At 46.5% G+C, this 20212-nt stretch overlaps 1 protein-coding gene across 1 annotated transcript in view; it reads left to right on the top strand.

The window, feature by feature from the left end:
• Positions 1–17741: 17741 nt before the first annotated feature.
• Positions 17742–20212, top strand: part of NLRP13 (NLR family pyrin domain containing 13) — a 30470-nt gene continuing 27999 nt past the window's right edge. The window contains exon 1 of the mRNA XM_064367329.1: positions 17742–18060. Coding sequence (XP_064223399.1) covers positions 17742–18060 — 319 coding nt within the window. The remainder of the gene's footprint in view (positions 18061–20212) is intronic.

Here is a 20212-nt window from a genome sequence, read left to right as displayed (position 1 = left end):
TCCATCTCAGTCTTCCCAAGTGCTGGGATTGCAAGCAGGAGCCACCACGCCCGGGCTCTCTGTGTGTTTTCATCAGGTTCTAGTAAATATTCACATTTTCTGTTTAACGCTAAGATTTTCTCTATCACTGAGCCATGAGGTTTCTGTCCCCTCAATTTTTCTTTCCATTGACACTCTCTCCTCCTCACACGACGAGCTATTTCCTTATGTGTTTGGTCCCAACCTTAGCGCCACTTCCTCAGGGAGGACTTCCTGGGCTGCCTTATCAGAAGCAAGTCCCTTTTGACAATCAGTAACTCTCTAGCCATTTAATATTTGAGCACCGATGACACGCTAGGTGCCGAGCCAGCTGCTGGGGTGACAGTGGCTGAGGAGACACAGGGCACCCACTCTCCTGCTGCTTATGTTTAAAATTGTGGAGCTGACGCCTTCTCCATTCTTGCTGATGAGACTGACTGCTTATAGCATCAGCTATTGGGAGAGGCGGGTTCACATCTCCTGTCTTGTCTCTGGATTTGCGTACTTTTTAAAAATACAGTAGTCCCCCCTTCTCTGCAGGGTTTAGGGTCGAAGATCCCCGGTGAGTGTCTGAAACTGTGGATAGTACTGAACCATACAGACGCGGTTGTTGTTAAGATACGTATCCAGGCCGGGCGCGGTGGCTCACACCTGTAATCCCAGCACTTCGGGAGGTCGAGGCGGGTGGATCACCCAAGGTCGGGAGTTTGAGACCAGCCTGGCCAAGATGGTGAAACCCTGTCTCTACTAAAAATACAAAAATTACCCAGGCTGGTGGTGCGCACCTGTGATCCCAGCTACCAGGGAGGCTGAGGCTGGAGAATTACTTGAACCCGGGAGGCGGAGGTTGCTTGCAGTGAGCTGAGATCGCACCACTGCACTCCAGACTGGGTGACAGAATGAGACTCCATCTCAAAATAGAAAAAAAAAAATACATACCTACCTATGATAAAAGTTTAAATTATAAATTAGGTACAGGGAGAGATTAACAATAATAACGAAATAGAACAATTATAATACTCCACTATTATAAATGATAAGTAAATGTGGTCTCTCTTTCTCAGAATGTCTCACTGTAGGCCAGTCACAGTGGCTCATGCCTTTAATCCCAGCACTTTGGGAGGCCAGGGTGGGCGGATCACGAGGTTAGGAGATCAAGATCATCCTGGTTAACATGGTGAAACCCCATCTCTACTAAAATTACAAAAAATTAGCCAGGCGTGGTGGCACGTGCCTGTAATTCCAGCTACTTGGGAGGCTGAGGCAGGAGAATCGCTTGAACTCAGGAGGCAGAGGTTGCAGTGAGCTGAGATTGCACCACTGTACTCCAGCCTGGGTGACAGAGCAGGGCTGGAGTGCAGCATACAAAAAAAAAAAATACATACCTACCTATGATAAAAGTTTAAATTATAAATTAGGTACAGGGAGAGATTAACAAAATAGAACAATGATAATATGCTACTATCATGAATGGTATGTAAGTGTGGTCTCTCTCTTGCTCAGAATATCTCACTGTGCTGTACTCACCTGCTTTTGGCCATGATTAACCATAGGTAACAAAACCTTAGATAAGGGGACCAGTGTAGTCCAGCTCTGCTTCATACATACTGAAGACGAGGCTTAGGGTTACAGTATTCTCCTGCGGGACTGACCCTTCATTGCTGCAAAATGGCCTTTAAAATCTTTAAGCTTCTTGCTTTACAGATAACACTGTGGACACCACACTAGCTACAGCAGCTTCCTGTTTCCACAGCACACGCTTTTCCACTATTTGACTTTTTACTTCTCTATGTCTTCTTTTTTTGTTGTTTGAGACACAGTTTTGCTCTTGTTGCCCAGGCTGGAGTGCAATGGCAGATCTTGGCTCACCGTAACCTCCACCTCCCGGGTTTAAGCGATTCTCCTGCCTCAGCCTCCCAAGTAGCTGGGACTAGAGGCGCCTGCCACCACACCTGGCTAATTTTTGTATTTTTAGTAGAGATGGGGTTTCTCCATGTTGATCAGGCTGGTCTTGAACTCCTGACCTCAGGTGATCCACCCACGTCAGCCTCCCAAAGTGCTGGGATTACAGGCATGAGCCACTGTGCCTGGCCCTCTATGTCTTCGTTTAATGTTCATGTCATAGAAGCAGTATTCACTTAATTTTTTTTTAAATATGCCCATATGACAGCCTTTGCCTTTGGGTTGGATCCATTATCTGCCTCCACTGTTTACATTCTCTCTCAGATGGCCAGTAAGTGACAGGGGTGGTGAGTAGAATATTTAGCTGCCCAGCAGCCAAGCCCACCCCCACTTTCTCCACCAAATCAGCACTCACCACTCAAATCCCTGAGTACCCAAACCCACATGTTATTATAGTTCATCATGGCAAAGATTTTCAAGTCATATCCCAAGCTCGCCGTCCAGGAAAATACTCTATTGAGAGATGCACCACCTCTGCCCAGCTGGCTGTCTCGACCTGGTCCCAGGTGACAGGGACGGTGCCAGCGTTGAGCTCATTGAGTAAGAACTGCTTGAACCATTGTAGCTCCTCATCGCTCACATACTTCATGTACAGCATGACCCCATTTTCACACGGGGAGCCCGGGGAGCCAGACAATGTCCAGGGTGAAAGATAAGAACCGTGAGTGGAGGAGGACGAAAGGGAGTGGGGGTGTCAGAGGGTGGATTCACATCACTCATCTTTAGTCAAGGCAGAGAACACCTCAGCGTCCACGATAAAGACAACCAATCGGAAGAGAGAAACATGAGACCTGCGGAGACATAGAACAGTAAAACAAGAAAATGGAAACACCACCCAAGAGGATGGATTCATTTAATGCTTACTTGGCAGAATATTCTGTGTGCCAGGTACCCCGTTTACCTCCTTTCTTCAAAGATTCTCTGCCCTATGGAAAACCTGAAGATGCATTGAATATTTGGGATTGGTCTATTAGAATAATGGACTGTTTGTATTTTATTCTCTGTGCCTCCTTTTGGGGAAGAGGCAAGCAAAATATCAAAGCCTTCATAAAAGGTTTAGCAAAAAGGAAAAATAGAGGCAGGTAAAATAATTCAACGAAGCTAAAATCTGGAAAACATATGGTTGGTTAGAAGACTCCATGAGATTAAAAGTGATCTCCAATTGAACAAAGTTTTTATTCTTAATAAATGGATCATGCATTAGAGAAATGCAAATCAAAACCACAATGAGATGCCATCTCGCACCAGTCAGAATGGTGATTATTAAAAAGTCAAACAATAACAGATGCTGGTGAGGTTGCAGAGAAAAAGGAACACTTATACACCGTGTGTGGGAGTGTAAATTAGTTCGACTACTGTGGATGACAGTGTGGCAGCTCCTCAAAGACCTAAAGAGAAAACTACCATTCAACTCAGCAATCCCATTACTGGATATATACCCAAAGGAATATGAATCATTTTACTGTAAAGACACATGCATGTGTATGTTCACTACAGCACTATTCGCAATAGCAAAGACATGGAATCAACCTAAACGCCCATCAGTGATAGACTGGATAAAACAAATGCGGTACACATACACCCTTGAACACTATGCAGCCATAAAAACAATGAGATCATGTCCTTTGCAGGAATGTAGATGGAGACAGAGACCATTATCCTTAGCAAACTAACACAGGAACAGGAAGCTGAATACCACATGTCCGCATTTGTAAGTGGGAGCTAAATGATGAGGACACGTGGGCACAGAGAGGGGATATCACACACCAGAGCCCGTGGAGGCTGGAGGGCAGGAAGCGGGAGAGGATTAGGAAAAATAACCAGTAGGTACTGGGATTAATACCTGGGTGATGAGGTCATCCGTACAACAAACTCACCCCCATAACACATTTACCTATATAACAAAGCTGCACATGTATTCCTGTTTCTAAAAGAAACATTAAAAAAGAAAAAAAAAAGGATCATGGGTGTATTTTTGTCCCCCTCACCCCAACTTCCCATAATAGCTTCTTATTTTATTTTTTATTTATTTATATAGTCTGAGATGGAGTCTCACGGTAGCACTCAGGCTGGAGTGCAATAGTGCGATCTCAGCTCACTGCAACCTCTGCTTCCTGGGTTCAAGTGATTCTCCTGCCTCAGCCTCCCAAGTAGCCGGGATTTCAGGCACCCACCACCACACCTGGCTAATTTTTTTTGTACTTTTAGTAGAGACAGGGTTTCACCATGTTGGCCAGGCTGGTCTCAAACTCCTGACCTCAAGTGATCCACCCACCTCAGCCTCCCAAGGTGCTGGGATTACAGGCGTGAGCCACCATGCCTGGCCAGTAGCTTCTAATTTAACACTTTTCCCCCTTATAACTTATTTGACACCCAAGCCCCTGGATAAACTTGTTTAATTGACTCAGTCTTCCCTTGAGTCCAGAGTAGCTGGGCTTGGTCCCAGGACAAAGGTGAAGGGCGCCTGGGAGGCTGACTCTTGCTAGTGCTCCTCCCGTCCAGTGGGTGGCACTGCAAGGAGGAGCCTAACCCAGCTGACCACATTCCAGCCACCATGAGCTGCGGCTTTAAGAAATTTGCAGGGCTGGCTGGGCCTGGTGGCTCATGCCTGTAATCCCAGCACTTTGGGAGGCCGAGGCAGGTGGATCACTTCAGGCCAGGAGTTCAAGACCAGTCTGGCCAACATGGTGAAACCCTGGCTCTACTAAAAATACAAAAATTAGCTGGATGTGGAGGCATGCACCTGTAATCCCAGCTACTTGGGAGGCTGAGGCAGGAGAATTGCTTGAACCCGGGGGGCAGAGGTTGCAGTGAGCTGAGAACACTCCACTGCACTCCAACCTGGGTGACAGAGCAGGACCCTGTGTCAAAAAAGAAAAAAGAAAGAAAAGAAGGAAGGAAAGAAAAAAAGGAAGGAAGGGAGGAAGGGAGAGAAGGAAAGAAGGGAAGAAGGAGAAAGAAAAGAAATTTGCAGGGCCAGGGAGGATGTTGGCAATTACATCATCGTTTCGTTTTACTCTCATTCACTGCTGAAGGGAACATAAGCAGGGGAACCAGTCTGAAAGTCCTTTTAACAATATCTACCAGTCATGTGTGCGCTGCCAGGGAACCCAGTGGTTCTACTTCTAAAACTGCACCCTACAGATCTATGTGCACATGTGAGGTGCCATAGACATAAGCCAGTCCGTCTTAGTCCGTTTGGACTGCTGTAACAAACGCCATACACTGGGTGGCTTATTAACAACAGACATTTATTTGTCCCAGCTCTGGGGGCTAGAAGTCCAAGATCAAGGTGCTGGTAGATTGAGTGTCTGGTGAGGGCAGCTCACAAAAAATTAGCTGGGCATAGTGGCAGGTGCCTGTAATCCTAGCTACTAGGGAGGCCGAGGCACAAGAATCCCTTGAACCTGGGACGTGGAGGTTGTAGTGAGCTGAGAACAGGCCACTACCTTCCAGCCTGGGTGGGAAAAAAGAAAAAAAAAGAATTACATCCCATGAATCCTTTTCTGTCCATTCTACCAAGGAGAAAAGTGAAGCTGAACTATGTACAGTACATTCAGCCCAAGCTGTGACTGTTGGGAACTGGCACTTGGAACCTGATGGGATTCCTAAGCCCAGGAGCCAAGCCGTGGGGGTGAGAGACGCCTGCGGTTTTTGAGGAGGAATACTTGCAGAGGGGCATCTCAAAGTCAGCGCTGCTTAATTCTGGCGGCTTTCTTCTCTGCGCCTCTCTGTAGACCTTCGTGTCTACAGCTATCGTGATTTTTCCTGAATGCATCAGCCAGTGGCTACCCTAGACCTCTGGACACCTGGAGACGCCACAACGTCTCTTTCAGGCTTAGGATTTTGCGAGTGTTGTGAGTTACCTGACTCCACTTCAGAGTCGGGAAAGCTCAGTTTCAGAGACTGGCAAGGATATTATGAATGAGGGCGGGTAACGTTCACCATTGAATCTCTAGTTCTCACTCCTGATTTTCAATATGGGCCCACTGGGTGCGGCCATCTCAATGTCTGCCATTGTAACTGTCAGGACGTGGATGATGAGGAACAGTAGGTTGAAAAGAGAAAGGAACAATACTAATCAACAAAAGAAAACTCACCCCTTCAGAGAATTACTCTTCCTAGCTCCTTCCCGTCAAAGCAGAATTCACTTGGTCTGCCCCACCCCGCAACCCTTATAGGTGCTGGGGAATTCAGTAAACTGATACCTTCTCTTCCCATTGGCCGGGGCTGGCTGGCTAGAATTCCTCTGCCTTGCCCTGATTGGAAAGCATGTAGCTCCCTTGATTCAGAATTAATGGGCTGCAGGACTTGGCCTTACAGGTGCTTCTGATTTGTGAAGGAATTTCTCCCTTGCCTCTTAGGTCTAGAAGAAGCAACAGAAAATTACAAATTTAGAGAGCTTCCCAAGCTCATTAGAAGGCTGAACTGAGCGTCATATTCAGTCCTCAAGTACGACTTCCCATTCGGAAACATTTAGGGTAATTCACGGGCTCGTCTTGTTCGCGTGTTCATCTGTTCTACTTGGGATACAATTGTATTGAGCAAAAGGGGGGTCTCAGTATCATCAGGGCCCAGTTGAGGTCCCACATACAACAGGCCCTGTCTCAGGGAGGCCCAGAGACACAGCTTGTGGGAAAGGGAACACTCACCAGCAGAGTGTGCAAGGGAGGTGGGGTTGGGAAGGACGGGCTTGAGGAATTAAAAAAAAAACCTATAGTCGAATGGGAGAAAACCCACAAATAACCAGCTTTATCAAGTTTGCATCAACTCATGATGGAATATCAGCAGTTTTTAAGTATGAGTTTTAAATTTTTTTAAATTTTATTTTGTTTATGTATATTTGAGACAGGGTCTTGATCCGTTGCCCAGGACGAAGTGTTGCGATCATAACTCACTGCAGCCTCGGCTTCCTGGGCTCAAGTGATCTTCTGCCTCAGCCTCTCTAGTAGCAGCGTTACATAAAAGGGGTCCCGGTCCAGATCCCCAGAGAGGGTTCTTGAATCTTGTACAAGAAGGAATTCAGGGCGAGTCCAAAGAGTAAAGTAAAATCAAGTTTATTAGGAAATAAAGGAATAAAAAAATGGCGATTCCGTAGACAGAGCAGCCCCAGAGGCTGCTGGTTGCCCATGTTTACGGTTATTTCTTGATGATTTGCTAAACGAGGGTGGATTATTCATGCCTCCCCTCTTTAGACCATCTAGGGTAACTTGCTGACGTTGCCATGGCATTTGTAAACTGTCATGGTGCTGGTGGGAGTGTGGCGGTGAGGATGACCGGAGGTCACTCTCGTCACCGTCTTGGGTTTGGTGGGATTTGGCCGGCTTCTTTACTGCAAGCTGTTTTATCAGCAAGGTCCTTATGACCCGTATCTTGTGCTGACCTCCTATCTTATCCTGCGACTTAGGATGCCTTAACCGTCTGGGAACGCAGCCCAGTAGGTCTCAGCCTCATTTTACCCAGCTCCTATTCAAGATGGAGTCGCTCTGGTTCACACGCCTCTGGCAACAGGGACCATAGCTACATGCCAGCACTCATGGCTAATTTTCTGTAGAAACGAGGGTATCACTATGTTGCCCAGGTTGGTCTTGAGCTTCTGGCCTCAAGTAATCTCCTGCCTCAGCCTCCCAAACTGCTGGCATTACAGGCATGTGCCATCATGCCCAGCCTATGTATGAGTTTCATATCACACAGGTTATGATGATGTGTCTTCAAACATCAGCAGAGAGAAAATCGAAGGTAAAATCGTTTTCATTAGGTTTACAGGAAATAAGCAAGATTATGTGTCAGATGTTGGGGATTTTTGGCCACCTCATAATAAGTAATGAGACCTCCGCAGAGTTTTGAACTTTCCTTTCTTTTATTATATAGGAGATTCAGCATGTTTTCAGATGGCTAAGAGTCATTGGCTTTTCTTTGCTTACAAACAGTTACTGATTCCTCCATTTCATTTTGGTAATTTTTCAAAGCTCTTTATAGATTAGACATACGCTGAGTGTGGTGGCTCATGCCAGTAATCCCAGCACTTTAGGAGGCCGACACAGGCGGAGTATTTGAGGTCAGGAGATCGAGACCAGCTTGACCAACATGGTGAAACCCCATCTCTACTAAAATACAAAAAAAAAAAAAATTAGTTGGGCATGGGGGCACATGCCTATAATCTCAGGGAGGCTGAGGCAGGAGAATCGCTTGAACCTGGGAGGCAGAGGCTGCAGTGAGCCGAGATGTAACCATTGCACTTTAGCCTGGAGACAGAGCAAGACTCCATCTCAAAAAAAAAAAAAAAAATTAGGCATATAAGCGCCATCTAAGTTGCAAATACATTTACCAGCTAATAGTTTGTCTTCTTACCTTGCTTAATGCAACTTTTGTTAGAAATGCTTAAAAAACATTCGTAATAAAATTTGTTTTTTTCTAATTGCTTTTGAATTTTAAATCTTAAGAAAGCTGTCTCCACCATCAGGTTCTAGAGGAATTCAATTGTTTTCTTCTGGTGCTTCTAAGGTTTTACTTATTTATTCATTTAAACTTCTGATGTACTTGAAAATTATGTAGTGCCGCCACGCTTATTAAAAATCCATTTCCCTCACTTATGAGTGATGCAATACTTATCAAATTTGTTATATGTTAATATATATAACATACATAATTCTATTAATACATAACGTATGTTACATGTTAATAATTCTATTTCTGGATTTTCTAGTCTGTTCTTTTGCTCAGTCTGTTTGCACATGTGCCAATACTATATTTTAATTATAATTAAATTATAATTCTATTTTTATAACCTATCTGCTAGGTTACTCCCTCCTCCTTTTTCTTTTCAGGATTTTCCAGGCTATTCCTACAAATTTAATTTGTCCAGTTGAATTTTATAAGCCACCTCTGCAACTCCAGGTAAAACCATGATGTATTTGTGTTAGAGAGAAGTGACATATTTCTTAGGTTGAGCTTTCCATGCAAAAATGTGGTATTTATTTCTTTAAGGCTTAAGTCGACTTTTGGGTCTTGCAAAAATGTATTTTATAGTTTTTCTCATGTAAGTTTTGGATATTTCTTAAGTTTTTAACTATTTTACTTTCAATTTTTTTTGCTATAGTAAATAGGGGTTTTCTTTTTCATTGTTTCTTATTTTTTGTTTGGGTATTTGAAGTCTATTGATTTTTGAATACTTATTTTATTACCTGCTGTATTACCAATTTCTGTTGTTGGTAGGAGTTTTCCCATGCAGTCTTTTGCATTTTCCAGATACATAATCAAGTTTGCAAATATAGTATTTTTTTTTTTTTGAGACAGAGTCTAGCTCTGTCGCCAGGCTGGAGTGCAGTGGTGTGATCTCAGCTCACTGAAACCTCTGTGTCCCAGGTTCCAGTGATTCTCCTGCCTCAGCCTCTTAAGTAGCTGGGATTACAGGCACATGCCACCACGTGCAGCTAAGTTTTGAAGTTTTAGTAGAAACCATGGGGTTTCACCATGTTGGCCAGGATGGTCTCGATCTCCTGACCTCGTGATCCACCTGCCTCGGCCTCCCAGAGTGCTGGGATTACAGGCATGAGCGACCGCGCCCGGCCTGCAAATAGTTTTGCCTGTTGCTTTCTAATTATTCTTCCTCTCTCTAATTGCGTTCCAATTGCCAACTTAAAGCCCATAACCTGAGTTTGAAACTAGTTAACACTGTTGCTATAATTGGTTAACATCTCCAGCAGAATGGTAAATAGCAGTGGAGTTAAGGCTACCCTCGTCTTCTTTCTGACTTCAGTGGAACATCCTTTGTGTTCACGATCGAATGAATGAAGGAGCCTTTTTCCTGCAGTTGGAAGAACAAACAGTCCTATACGTGGCAGCAACCGTGATGCTAAGGTCTCACCAACTCTTTCTTCCTCTCGTCTTTCACGGCGCCGTGAGGTCTCCCAGGTGGCGGGAGGGGAATTCACAGGCCTTCCTCACATCGGTGGCTCTTTGCTGGAGTAGTGACTCCCTTGACTTCAGGATAGCGTGCTTTTTCATTAGAACCCGACTCTGCCTCCCATCCTGAAGAATCCCGTGATCATCTAGACCTGGAGGAAGAAGAGCCAGAGATCGTATATAGCAGCTGAATCTCGTTGGCTTCTCACCTGACCCTGAGTCGTCCTGGGGAGAGGGAGTGGGAAGAGAGTTATAAACCAAAAGGCCCCGAGACACAGGTAAGAGGAGGCGGCTGCCCACGGGCTGGGCACAGATGAGGAAGGGGTGGCAGCTAAGAGGAGGCGGCTGCCCACGGGCTGGGCACAGGTGAGGAAGGGGTGGCAGCTAAGAGGAGGCGGCTGTCCACGGGCTGGGCACAGGTGAGGAAGGGGTGGCAGCTAAGAGGAGGCGGCTGCCCACGGGCTGGGCACAGGTGAGGAAGGGGTGGCAGCTAAGAGGAGGCGGCTGCCCCACGGGCTGGGCACAGGTGAGGAAGGGGTGGCAGCTAAGAGGAGGCGGCTGCCCACGGGCTGGGCACAGGTGAGGAAGGGGTGGCAGCTAAGAGGAGGCGGCTGCCCCACGGGCTGGGCACAGGTGAGGGAGGGGTGGCAGCTAAGAGGAGGCGGCTGCCCACGGGCTGGGCACAGGTGAGGGAGGGGTGGCAGCTAAGAGGAGGCGGCTGCCCACGGGCTGGGCACAGGAGAGGAAGGGGTGGCAGCTAAGAGGAGGCAGCTGCCCACGGGCTGGGCACAGGTGAGGGAGGGGTGGCAGCTAAGAGGAGGCAGCTGCCCACGGGCTGGGCACAGGAGAGGAAGGGGTGGCAGCTAAGAGGAGGCAGCTGCCCACGGGCTGGGCACAGGGGAGGAAGGGGTGGCAGCTAAGAGGAGGCAGCTGCCCACGGGCTGGGCACAGGAGAGGAAAGGGTGGCGGTGACTACTTCTGTCGGGTTTCCGGAATCAGAGCCTCTGGAAACCAGTGTGAGGTTCAAACTCTGCTTGGTAAGAGACGGCTCCTCTCTCTGCTTTGAGGCTCCGTCTTTCTGCAGGATCTTTCCTTCCACTGTATCCTGCTGTTGTTTCCATCTCACTTCCTTCTTCGAGTCCCACCTCCTTGGCCAAAGGGATTCCGCGGTCCTGGGAGACTGTCTAGCTGAATTTCTCTGTTCCCGTAATGTCTCCCTGCAGGGCTGTTGCCCTTGCTGTTTTCACTGACCACCGTACCCCCTCATTCTTTGGCTACCCTCCTTGGCTCCATCAAATGCATGCTTCAAGTTTGGAGGAATTTCCTTCCTAGGCCCAGGTATCGGACCTCCTTGCTGCATGACTTCATGGCACCGTGCAGGTCTCATATTCACCATGCTTAACTCTCATTACAGTTGATCCTCCTTATTTGCAGATTGCACGTCTGTGAGTTCATCTACTGAACTCACGCCCGGCCCCCTTGCTCAGCCTCTACTGGGAGTTCGATGATAGCTTAATGCCATTTGAATCTCAGATAAGCCTTTTCCCTAGTCTTTATCCTCCCTGCTAATACCTGAAAGGGTTTTTCTCCATGATGTTTCAGACTTTCCTCTGTGCACCCTTCCCCATCGTTTCTCCAACAATTTCTGGACTCCAGTGAATTTGGGCTGCCGGGGTGGGTCCTAACATACATCTCTTCTGAGGTTTTCTCTTTGGGAGACATGTGGGGGTCACACACCAGTAGCTTCAAGAAAAGTGCTTTGAGCCGAGCACAGTGGCTCACCCCTGTGGTCCCAGCACTCTGGGAGGCCAAGGCAAGTGGATCACCTGAGGTCAGGAGTTCGAGACCAGCCTGACCAACATGGCGAAACCCTGTCTCTACTTAAAATACCAACATTAGCCACACGTGGTGACGGACACCTGTAATCCCAGCTACCCGGGAGGCTGAGGCAAGAGAATCGTTTGAACCTGGGAGGCAGAGGTTGCAGTGAGCCAAGATCGTGCCATTGCACTCCAGCCTGGGCAGCAACAGAGCTCACCTCTTGTCTCAAAAAAAAAAAAAAAATGTTTTGTTTTGCTGGCTTTCTGTTGCCTTCAATGCTACCTGGCATTTTGAGATGACCCAGCATACATGCCGGACCAGGTTCTGAGGGGGAATAGCGGCAGGTCCGTCTCAATCACCGTTAGCTGCCTGGTGGCCGACATTGTGATGGGTATAATGCAGCATTGACTTCTATTTTCTCTGTTAGTCCTTCTCCCTGATTAAATACGCTTTTTCTCTAGTCTTTATCCTCCCTGCTAATACCTGGAAGGGTTTTTCTCCGCGATGTTTTCAAGTCGTAGCACCCCTTGTTCCCATCTCACGTGTATTTGATCTTTGCTGTGACTAGCTCACTTCCGTGTTCTTTGTATTCACATTTCAGGTGAGCCTCTGAATGTGGGTTGGTAAGTAGTGTCTTGAACCGGTAGCTTTTATAGCCCAGCTGTCGCTGTTTGAGTAAGGACGATAAATCACGTGCTGACGGTATCCTTACTTTTGGGATGGGATGAAAACCAGTGGTCTCGAGTCCAGATAAGGTTGCCAGAGAAAACACCCAGTTAAGTCAGGATTTCAGATAAGCAACCTTTTTTTTTTTGGTATACGTATGTTCCAAATGTCACTCATTGTGTATCCAGAATTTAATGGGAATCAGCACCATCTGGAATTGCATTTAAGGAAAACAGCAAATAACTTTTTAAGTATATCCCAAATAGCATTCGTTGTTGACCTGAAATTCAGATTGAACTCAGCATCTTGTGTTTTTGCTGGTTGAATCTGGCAACGCTATCAACATGGCCATCGCCGCTTGCTGTCTCGCTTCGGTTTCCTCAGGGGTGCTAAACAAGACACACGAGCTAGGGTCAGCCCAACTGATTGATCCTCAGATTGCCAGAAGGAGCAGTTACTATTTTCAAAATCTTACTGGTTTTCTTACAGAAATAGGTGCTTGCTTTTTAAGTGAAAAGATGTTTGCATTTATCAATCTCTTTTCTCTTTTTCCCCTTCCCCTGCTCACTGAAAGAAACTACCTGGGGCCAGGTGTGGTAGTTCACGCCTGTAATCCCTGCACTTTGGGAGGCTGAGGCGGGCGGATCAACTGAGCTTAGGAGTTTGAGACCAGCCTGGCCAACATGGTGAAACTCCTGCTCTACTAAAAACTACAAAAATTAGCGGGTGCCTGTAATCTGAGCTACTTGGATGGCTGAGGCAGGAGAATTGCTTGAACCTGGGAGGTGGAGATTGCAGTGAGCTGAGATCACATCATTGCATTCTAGCTTGGGCAACAGAGTGAGACTCCATCTCAAAAACACCCCCCCGCCGCCCCCTGCCGAAAACAAAAACAAAAAACGACTTGGGTCTTAGAGACATTGCATATCTTGGGTATTCCTGTCTGGTGGGGGTCAGGAGAGAAAGCAGACTTCGAGCAGAGCAAAAGAGTCTTTGAGTTTTTCTGAGCAGGATGTTTTGAAGGCCTATCACAGGATAGAGAGGGCTCAGCAACCTTCCGGATAGTCATCTTTTGCATTTACAGAGTTGTCTTCGTCTGTTCCTGCTGCTATAAGAAAATATGTTAAATGGGTAATTTATAAAGAACAGAAATTTACTTCTGGCAGATCCAGAGGCTGGGAAGTTCAGGGTGGAGATGCCGGCAGATTCGGTGTCTGGTGACGGCTCGCTCTCGGCTTCATCAGTGGCGCCTCTTGCTGTGTCCTCATGTGGCAAAGGAAAGGAGGGGCAAAAAGAGATGAGGTTGTTCCATTTTCTTTGTCTGTTTTTGTCTGTCTGCGCCTGTCTGCTTCTGTCTGTCTGCTTCTGTCTGTCTGCGCCTGTCTGTCTGCGTCTGTCTTTGTCTGTCTCTTTGTCTGTCTGTCTCTTTGTCTGTCTGCGTCTGTCTGTCTGCGTCTGTCTGTCTGCTTCTGTCTGTCTGCTTCTGTCTGTCTGTGCCTGTCTGTCTGCGTCTGTCTGTCTGTCTGCTTCTGTCTGTCTGCGTCTGTCTTTGTCTGTCTGCTCCTGTCTGTCTGCTTCTGTCTGTCTGCGTCTCTGTCTGTCTTTGTCTGTCTTTGTCTGTCTGCGCCTGTCTGTCTGCTTCTGTCTGTCTGCGTCTCTTTGTCTGTCTTTGTCTGTCTTTGTCTGTCTTTGTCTGTCTTTGTCTGTCTTTGTCTGTCTGCGTCTGTCTGCGTCTGTCTGCGTCTGTCTGCGTCTGTCTGCGTCTGTCTGCATCTGTCTGCGTCTGCCCGTCTTTATCTGCCCGTCTATCTTTTTTATTCTTTGCTTCCTCCTTTCCTTCCTCTCTTTTCCTTCTTGTTCTTTTTTAGATGGAGTCTTGCTCTGTTGCCCAGGCTAGCGTGCAATGGCACAATCTCTGCCTCCTGGGCTCAAGTGATTCTCTTGCCTCAGCCTCCTGTAGCTGGGACTACAGGCAGGCACCACCAGGCCTGCCTAATTTTTTGTATTTAGTAGACACAGGTTTCTCCATGTTGGCCAGGCTGGCCTTGAACTCCTGACCTCGGGTGATCTGCCCACCTCAGCCTCCCAAAGTGCTGGGATTACAGGTGTGAGCCGTTGTGCCCAGTGTGGGTATAGTATTATCTTACTGGGATTCTAATTTAAATTTTCCAGTGAGTCATGCATTTGGCCATTTGGATAACCTCATTTGTGAGATTATCCTGATGCTGCATTCTGCCCATTTACAAAAGTGGAAATGTTTTCACTGCATTTGTTGGGTATATTGTTGTAATTGTTCAATCAATTAGGTCAAGTTGGTTAATTATGTGGTTCAAATATTCTATATCTTAACATTTTCTGTTTGTTCCCTCAGTTATTGCGATGTGTGTTTAAATCTTCAACTAATTATTTTAACTGTATTTTCGTGTTACGTATTTTGAAGTTATAGTTTTAGGTACATACATATTAGCCTGCTATATCTTCATATTGGAATTCTCTTCTTATAAAATGTCCTCTATATTTAATAATTAATTTTGCCTTAAAATCGACTTTGAAACATGATAAAACTGTACCCGCTTTCTTCAGGTTAGGGTTTTCATGCTGTATTTTTTCATTATTTAACTTTTTCTTCTTTTTATTATACTTTAAGTTCTGGGCTACACGTGCAGAACATGCAGGTTTGTTACGTAGGAATACACGTGCCATGGTGGTTGGCTGCATCCATCACCCTGTCATCTACATTAGGTGTTTCTCCTAATGCTATGCCTCCCCGAGCTTCCTCACCCCTCAACAGGCCCCGGCGTGTGATGTTCCCCTCCCTGTGTCCATGTGTTCTCATTGTTCAACACCCACTTATGAGTGAAAACTTGAGGTGTTTGGTTTCCTGTTCTTGTGTCACTTTGCTGAGAATGATGGTTTCCAGCTTCATCTATGTCCCTGCAAAGGACATAAACTCATCCTTTTTTATGGCTGCATAGTATTCCATGGTGTATATGTGCCACATTTTCTTTATCCAGTCTATCATTCATGGGCATTTGGGTTGGTTCCAAGTTTTTGCTATTGTAAACAATGCCGCAATAAACATGTGTCTTTATAATGGAATGTTTTATAATCCTTTGGGTATATACCCAGTGATGGGATTGCTGGGTCAAGTGATATTTCTAGATTTTCATTATTTTTAATGTTTTATGCACTTAGATTTAAAGTATGCCTTTCTGTATCTAATCTAGTTTAACAGATGTTCTCCTTGAATTGAAATGTTTAGTTGATTTACACTTACATAATTGACACATTGTAGTCTCAGCACATCATCTTTTTTTCTGTTTATTCCATCTGTTTCCTGTTATTTTATTTCTCTTATCTTTGTTTAAGTTCAGTGGTAGATGTGCAGGTGTGTTACATAGGTAAACTTTTGTCATAGGAGTTCGTTGTTCAGATTATCTCATTACCCAGGAGTTAAGCCCAGTACCCATCAGTGATGGTTTTCCTGCTCCTCTCCCCAGTCCACCCCCTGACAGACCCCAGTGTCCCTCTGTCCGTCCTCTGTCCGTCCTCTGTCCGTCCTCCATCTGTCCTCCGTCCGTCCATCCCTTGTTCCCCTCTGTGTGTCCATGTGTTCTCATCTTTTGAATAAATATATTTTATCCAAGTTCTGTTAACTTTTTGGTTATACATCCTTTAGTCTTATGATGGTTATTCTAGAAATTTCAGTATTAATCTTTTTTGTTTGTTTTTTTGAGGCAGTCTTGCTCCGTAGCCCCGGCTGGAGTGCAGTGACTCACTGAAACCTCTGCCTTCCAGGTTCAAAAGATTCTCCTGCCTCAGCCTCCCAGGTAGCTGGGATTACCGGCGCCTGCCTCCATGCCCGATTAATTTTTGTATTTTTAGTAGAGACAGGGTTTCACCATGTTGGCCAGGCTGATCTTGAACTCCTGACCTCAGGGGATCCACCCATCTCAGCCTCCCAAAGTGCTGGGATTGCAGGTGTGAGCCACTGTGTCTGGCCTCAATATTCATCTTTGATGTTATTTAGCTTTGTGTATTTTCCTCTGCCCCTTTGCCCTTGTCTTCATATTTTACTCTGTGTTACAAATTCCACAAGATGATGTGAGGAGTCATTTTTCCTTTACATTTATCCACATACTGATCATTTCTCTGGCTATGTTTTTAAAACACTTCCATCCTTTCCTGATAAACTACTTCTTAGGTATTTTTGTGTGATACACATACTGACAGCAGCAAATCGTCTCACCTGTGGACTGGAAACATCTTTATTTTGTCTTCCTATGTGAAGGACAGTTTCACTGGCCACACGATCTAGACTGGCAGGTTTTAAGAATAGCGATTTAAGTTAGGCACAGTGGCTCACACCTATAATCCCAGCACCTTGGGAGGCCGAGGCAGGCAGATCACAAGGTCACCAGATCAAGACCACCCTGGCCAACACGGTGAAACCCCATCTCTAGTAAAAATGCAGAAATTAGCTGGGCTTGTTGGTGTGTGCCTGTAGTTCCAGCTACTTGGGAGGCTGAGGCGGGAGAATCGCTTGAACCCAGGAGACCGAGGTTGCAGTGAGTCGAGATCATGCTATTGCACTGCAGCCTGGTGACAGAGCGAAACTCCATCTCAAAAAAATATATAGCAATTTAAAGATGTCATTTCATTCACTTTTATAAAATAGAGAGAAGCCTCCTATGCCTTTGGTTGTTGACAGAATAAAACAGAGGTCACAGTGCACGGTGTAGAGTCAATGCTTTGCATCCTTCGCGGCCGAGTGCCTCGTATGTGCCAGGCTCTGTTCTAGGCAGCGCCTAGAACACTCAGGTGATACAGGCAAGGTCTCTGTCCAAACGGAGTTTACGTTCTTGCAGAAGGGGGACATAAATAAGTGAACAAGGCCAGGCATGGTGGCTCACGCCTGTAATCCCAGCACATTGGGAGGCCAAGGTGGGCGGATCATGTGAGGTCAGGAGTTCAAGACCAGCCTGGCCAACATGGTGAAACCCCATCTCTATTAAAAATACAATTAGCCGGGCGTGGTGGCGCGCACCTGTAATCCCAGGTACTTGAGAGGCTGAGGCATGAGAATCGCTTGAATTTGAGAGGCGGAGGTTGCAGTGAGCTGAGATTGTGCCACTGCACTCCAGCCTGGGTGACAGAGTGAGACTCTATTTCAAACAGAAGGAAGGGTATAACACCAGTAGCAGGAAGTACCGCGAAGAGAAAATACTGAAACGTGTAGGCAAGACAGTGTGAGGAGGTGATATTTACGGGTTACGATTTCAACTTTCTCCTGCTCTTCTGTAGGTCCCAAGTGTTGTGTGGATGTAGGAGTCCTTTGTTAAAGTGAGAAATTGTACCTGTTGGGCAAGATGAGCTTTTCTGTAGCCACCTCTGCAGACGGTGGTAGCAACGATGGTCTCCTGCCTTACCTGATGGCCCTGGATCAGTATCAGCTGGAGGAATTCAAGCTTTGCCTGGAACCCCGTATGCTGATGGACTTCTGGTCGGCCCCCCAGGGGCACTTCCCGCATATCCCCTGGGCAAACTTGAGAGCTGCTGACCCCTTGAATCTGTTCTTTCTTTTGGACGAACACTTCCCAAAAGGTCAGGCATGGAACGTGGCCCTCGGCATCTTCCACACAATGAACCTGACCTCACTGTGTGAGAAAGTTAGAGCCGAGATGAAAGGTGAGAGTCTTCCAGAGGGACAGTGGGAGGGCGGCCCGGCACCCCTGAGAGAAGGAGGTAGCCGCTGGGTTTCCATGGGGTCTTTCCACATTGCTGGTCTCCCCCTACAAATCCTCCTTGATGATCTAGGACAGTGTAACCTTTAAAGGCATAAAAGCTATAAAGATTGAGTGCTCTAGCCTGGAAAGAAGTAGCAAAGCCAAGAAATGGAATTGGAAGAGGCATGTTCAGTTCTGTTATAAGGCTTCTTTTTCTTTTCTTTCTTTTTTCTTTTTATTTTTTGAGACCGAGTCTTCTCGCTCTGCTGCCAGGCTGGAGCGTGGTGGTGCGATCTTGGCTCACTGCAACCTCTGCCTCCCAGGTTCCATCGATTCTCCTGCCTCAGCCTTCGGAGTAGCTGGGACCACAGGTGTGCACCACCAGGCCCAGCTAATTTTTGTATTTTAATAGGGACAAGGTTTTTTCATGTTGGCCAGGATAGTCTTGACCTCTTGACCTGTGATCCACCCGCCTCAGCCTCCCAAAATGCTGGGATTACAGGCGCGAGCGACTACACTGGGCTGGTTTCTACGTTTTATGTTTAAATCTGATCCTTTTGGGTTGGGTTTTTTTTCTGTATGAGGTGGAACGTTTAGGTTGCTGTTCCTTTTTATCCTTTTTCTGCCCGTAGGTCTCCATCCGCTCCAACACTGTTTGCTGAAAAGAGCTCTTTCTCTATTGAATTGCTTTTGCATCTTCGTCAGAAATCACGTGGCCATGCTTGTGTGGAGAGTTCATACTTTTCAAAGTTATTTCATTATGTACAAGGCTTAAAGTCACTACATATTCTTAGCTCATTGCATTTTTAATTACCTAGGAGTCCTTTTCCAGTAAAGCATTTTTTGTGGGGGTACCTTTAAGACGAGGCCAAACATTTTCCCTCCGCATGAGCAGCGAGGTTTAGCGTGCGAAGGGAACAGGGACCACACTGACTGACCCGCCTGCTTGTGTGCACGTCACTGGGGCTTCCCTACATCCAGGGCTTGCTAAGTAACTCTAGGGAGCCCGGGGGAGTCAAGCTGGGTGTAGGAAGGGTGGGCCGCTTACCTAAGTCACGCTCCTCTGGCACTTCAAACACACTCAGATAAGTGCACTTCTCCAGAGGACAGGAACGCCTAGGCATGGCAAGTGACCGATGGACTTCCTAGGCCTGATCTTGGCTGTTCTTTTATGTCCCTGCAAAGTTCCCCAAGCACTGGGGAGAAAAAGCAAAAACTAAGGTTTTTTTTTTTCTTGGTTTTTTTTTTTTTTTTTTTTTTTTTTTTTGAGACATAGTTTCACTCTTGTTGCCCAGGCTGGAGTCCAGTGGCGCAATCTCAGCTCACCACACCCTCCGCCTCCCAGGTTCAAGTGATTCTCCTGCCTCGGCCTCCCGAGTAGCCGGGACTACAGGCCTCTACCGCTATACCCAGCTAACTGTTATATTTTTAGTAGAGACGGGGTTTCTCTGCATTGGTCCGGCTGGTCTTGAATTCCCAATCTCGGGTGATCCGCCCGCCTCGGCCTCCCAAAGTGCTGGGATAACAGGTGTGAGCCACTGCGTCTGGCCAGCAACAACTAACTTTCAACATTCATTTTCTCTTTGAAGCCATGCATCAGTCCTGCTAGGCTATTCATCTGGAGCAGCCTGGCTCTTCTAAGTGGTCCCAGCTAAAAGTAGAGTCTTGTATTTAATGTACTGAGATCCAGGTGGTGATACCCGATACTTGACAGTAAAGTTATAACCTGCAAGGCTCACATCATCGGGCTTGTTTGCAACGGAGGAATGCAACATGTCAAACACTTGGCTTCTGGATAAACTGAGCCACTGATGAGGGAAAATGATCTAGTTTTCCTTTGCCTGGGCTATGCCCAGAAAAAGGTTCCCACTTGGGTTCCCTGCTTCTAGGAGGGTTAGAATTCAGGACAGACCTGAGCTTGAAGAATGTGGACATACGTAGGGCTCACAGATTGCACAGGTAGGATTTGTGGAGCTTCAGAGAGTTGGGATCCTTTAGTCCAGGCTACCACGGGTGGAGAATGACGGTTCTTGGTCTTTGAAGGAGTGGTTCTTCAAAGGAACGTGGAGCATCTGGAGAAAGCCCAGGACTGGGCTTGCTAACCAGAACAAGCC

This window comes from Aotus nancymaae, unplaced genomic scaffold (assembly GCF_030222135.1).
Source record: "Aotus nancymaae isolate 86718 unplaced genomic scaffold, 86718_ANA_hifiasm-v0.15.2.pri h1tg000069l, whole genome shotgun sequence".
NCBI lineage: Eukaryota > Metazoa > Chordata > Mammalia > Primates > Aotidae > Aotus > Aotus nancymaae.
Note: the sequence above shows the minus strand (reverse complement) of the source record. Positions and strands in the feature narration are given on the sequence as shown.